Consider the following 2756-nt stretch of genomic DNA (forward strand, 5'->3'; position numbering starts at 1 on the left):
TTAATTGTATTTGCAAAGAGCGTTGTATGGACTCCAATCCATTTTTTGTGGTAATTTGATTAAAAAGAAACCAATGTTTCAGATATAGACATTTTTTAAAGGGGTCAAAGTTGACCCGAGGACAAGGGGAGGGTTACAATTAATGACATTTTTGTGTCACAGCATAACCACAACCCTGGGAAAACGTGATGCTGTTGTCGTGTCTAGGGGCTCTCAGCCTTATATGTGAAACCACAGATCTAAAGACTGGGTTTGCCAGGTGAACTGAGTTGGCCTATCTGTCGTCCTCGGCATTTCTTCGCTTTCGTCAGCCGAACAGCTCTCACTATGATCCGGTGCTAACCAGCGTAGATGCTCCGTTGACAGTTCACTAGTAGACATGTAAATCAATGCTGACTAAAACAGTAGTACAACTTGATGGGGTGGGGGTGGGGGGGGGGGGGATCTTCATCATGACATTCAGAAGCACGTCTCTCTTCCAAAACCGACTGTCTCCTAGTCTGTCCTCAATCTCCACTTTCTAAACTTGACGCAGGTAAGCCACACCCACCTCAGCCTGGCAACCATTGGGAAAAATTGGGCCGTGACAGTTGTATGATATTTATATATTGTCTTAAGTTTTTGTTCTATCAGCAGGACGCACCATAAGCGGAGTTTAAAATTCAAGCCGGGGGGGGGGGGCAAAAGAAAAAGAAAAAACTTATTGTAGCAGCTGAGACCTCTTCGACCACTTGGGGAACACAGAACAAGCACGTATGGACAAAACAAACATGCTAAATGTGTGTGTTGCATTAAAACTCCCGCAGAAGGGCGGCCTCTAGGTTCAAATCCAGCCTTCGGCCCTTTGCTGCGTGTCACCCTCTCTCTTTCTCTCCCCCTTTCCTGTCGATCCACTGTCACTATCAAATAAAAAAGTGAAAAGCCCCAAAAGAATAATCTTAAAAAAAAAAAAAACTCCCGCAGAAGGAACTGAGGGTGCATTGCTGCCTGATAACGGATCACTAAATTAATGCGTCTTGTTATTCCATGTCACAATCCTCACGTGTAATTATTAAAATCGTAATCCTGCATCATTTATTGTCTCCTCAGTCTGTTTGATGCCATCTACTCCTTGTTGAAGAATAAGATTCACCGGCTGCCGGTCATCGACCCGACGTCGGGAAACGTCCTCCACATCCTCACACACAAACGCATCCTCAAGTTCCTCCACATCTTTGTAAGACTTCTTTCCTTTTTAATAAACATTTGTCCACATCTTTTTACTTACTGGACAACAAAACACATTTAAAACCAACCAGTCAACCATTTGACCCTTGTGTTGTCCTCAGGTCCAATTTGACCCGTTTTTTTTATTTTTAATATCAGGAACTTGGCTTTCTTTCAACCAAATTGCCTAAAAATAACATGGATGCCATACAGGGTTCTTCAGATAAAATGAAAGATTACTTTCCCCAAATTTGGTTTGTTTTATTGAATTTAAAAAAAGTGACCAAAACCTCAGAAGAAATGACAAACCAACGAGACAAAAAGCGTTTAAAAAAAAACGAGTACTTGTTTGTGTATAATGTCAAATATGATGTGTAATGTAATGTCAAATAAAAATGAGGCTATAAATTTAAAAAGAAAACGAGAAAAAAAAAACCCGCTGAAACATCAGAAAAAGCAAAAGATGATGGTTGATGGGAAGACAACACAAGGGTTAAAACAAAAATCTCCAACAAGTAAGAATAGAAAAAAAATGGGGGACATCCTCCATATGTTCCAGAGTAGAGGATTGCACTTTCAAAATAAAAGACAGTATCTTTTTATGCTGATTGGATAAAATAGATATGAAAAACTATTGGATTTCTGTAAAAAAAAAAAAGAAAAGATTTCATCTTTAGATATTGTATACTAGTTGTCTTTCCTTCCCTTCCCACCAGGGATCCATGATTCCTAAACCCAGATTTCTTCAGAAGCGGATCAATGAAGTGGCGATCGGTACCTTCAAACAGATTGCGACGGTCCAGGACACGGCCTCTGTCTATGACGCGTTGTCCATTTTTGTAGAGAGGCGGGTGTCTGCGCTGCCTGTAGTCAATGAGCAAGGTGGTCTAACATCACACTGACATTTGGTTGTTAAAAAAAAGAGTCATTTTGTTTCTTGTATGTATTTGAATCACAGTTTAGTTTCAATGAAAAAAACACTTTGGATCCATTGCATTACAACATTACAGTTCTGAAACAAATGCTTCATATTCAGGCCAGCTGTAAATAATCAACGGTCAACCAGACTCGCTTGTGATTTCTTTCCACTGTTGATTTTCTTTCACGCATAATGTGTGTTGAGTTGACATCTGTATGTTTTGTCTGCGTGCAACATCTATTCCATGGTGTGTTCATCGCTCTGTGTCTCCCCTGCAGGTAAAGTCGTGGCGCTGTACTCCAGGTTTGATGTCATTGTACGTTAGTTTCACACATCCTTTAGTCTTGTGATTCATTTCATTAGTTTTATAATTGTTGTTTTCTTTTGCAACACGGGAGGGATAGTGAAAAAGTTAAGTTTTAGCAACCAAAAGGTTAGCCTTAGTCAGGATTACTGTGATTGAAAAAACAATACAATTTAATTATATATTTAATGTTATTAAATCAAACATAATTTAGCTTAGAGTTACAGTCACAGAATAGCCGTGATACAGCGGGGTTTGAAAGTGTGGGCACCCCAGGTAAACATTTGTATTAATGTGCATAAAGAAGCCGAGAAAAGATGGAAAAAT

At 39.5% G+C, this 2756-nt stretch overlaps 1 protein-coding gene across 1 annotated transcript in view; it reads left to right on the top strand.

The window, feature by feature from the left end:
• prkag3b (protein kinase, AMP-activated, gamma 3b non-catalytic subunit) overlaps positions 1 to 2756 on the top strand; it is a 28180-nt gene that overhangs the window by 9785 nt on the left and 15639 nt on the right. Inside the window, 3 exon segments of the mRNA XM_032515404.1 lie at positions 1090 to 1216; positions 1923 to 2088; positions 2404 to 2441. Coding sequence (XP_032371295.1) covers positions 1090 to 1216; positions 1923 to 2088; positions 2404 to 2441 — 331 coding nt within the window.

Source organism: Etheostoma spectabile, chromosome 5, assembly GCF_008692095.1.
Source record: "Etheostoma spectabile isolate EspeVRDwgs_2016 chromosome 5, UIUC_Espe_1.0, whole genome shotgun sequence".
NCBI classification, from domain to species: domain Eukaryota; kingdom Metazoa; phylum Chordata; class Actinopteri; order Perciformes; family Percidae; genus Etheostoma; species Etheostoma spectabile.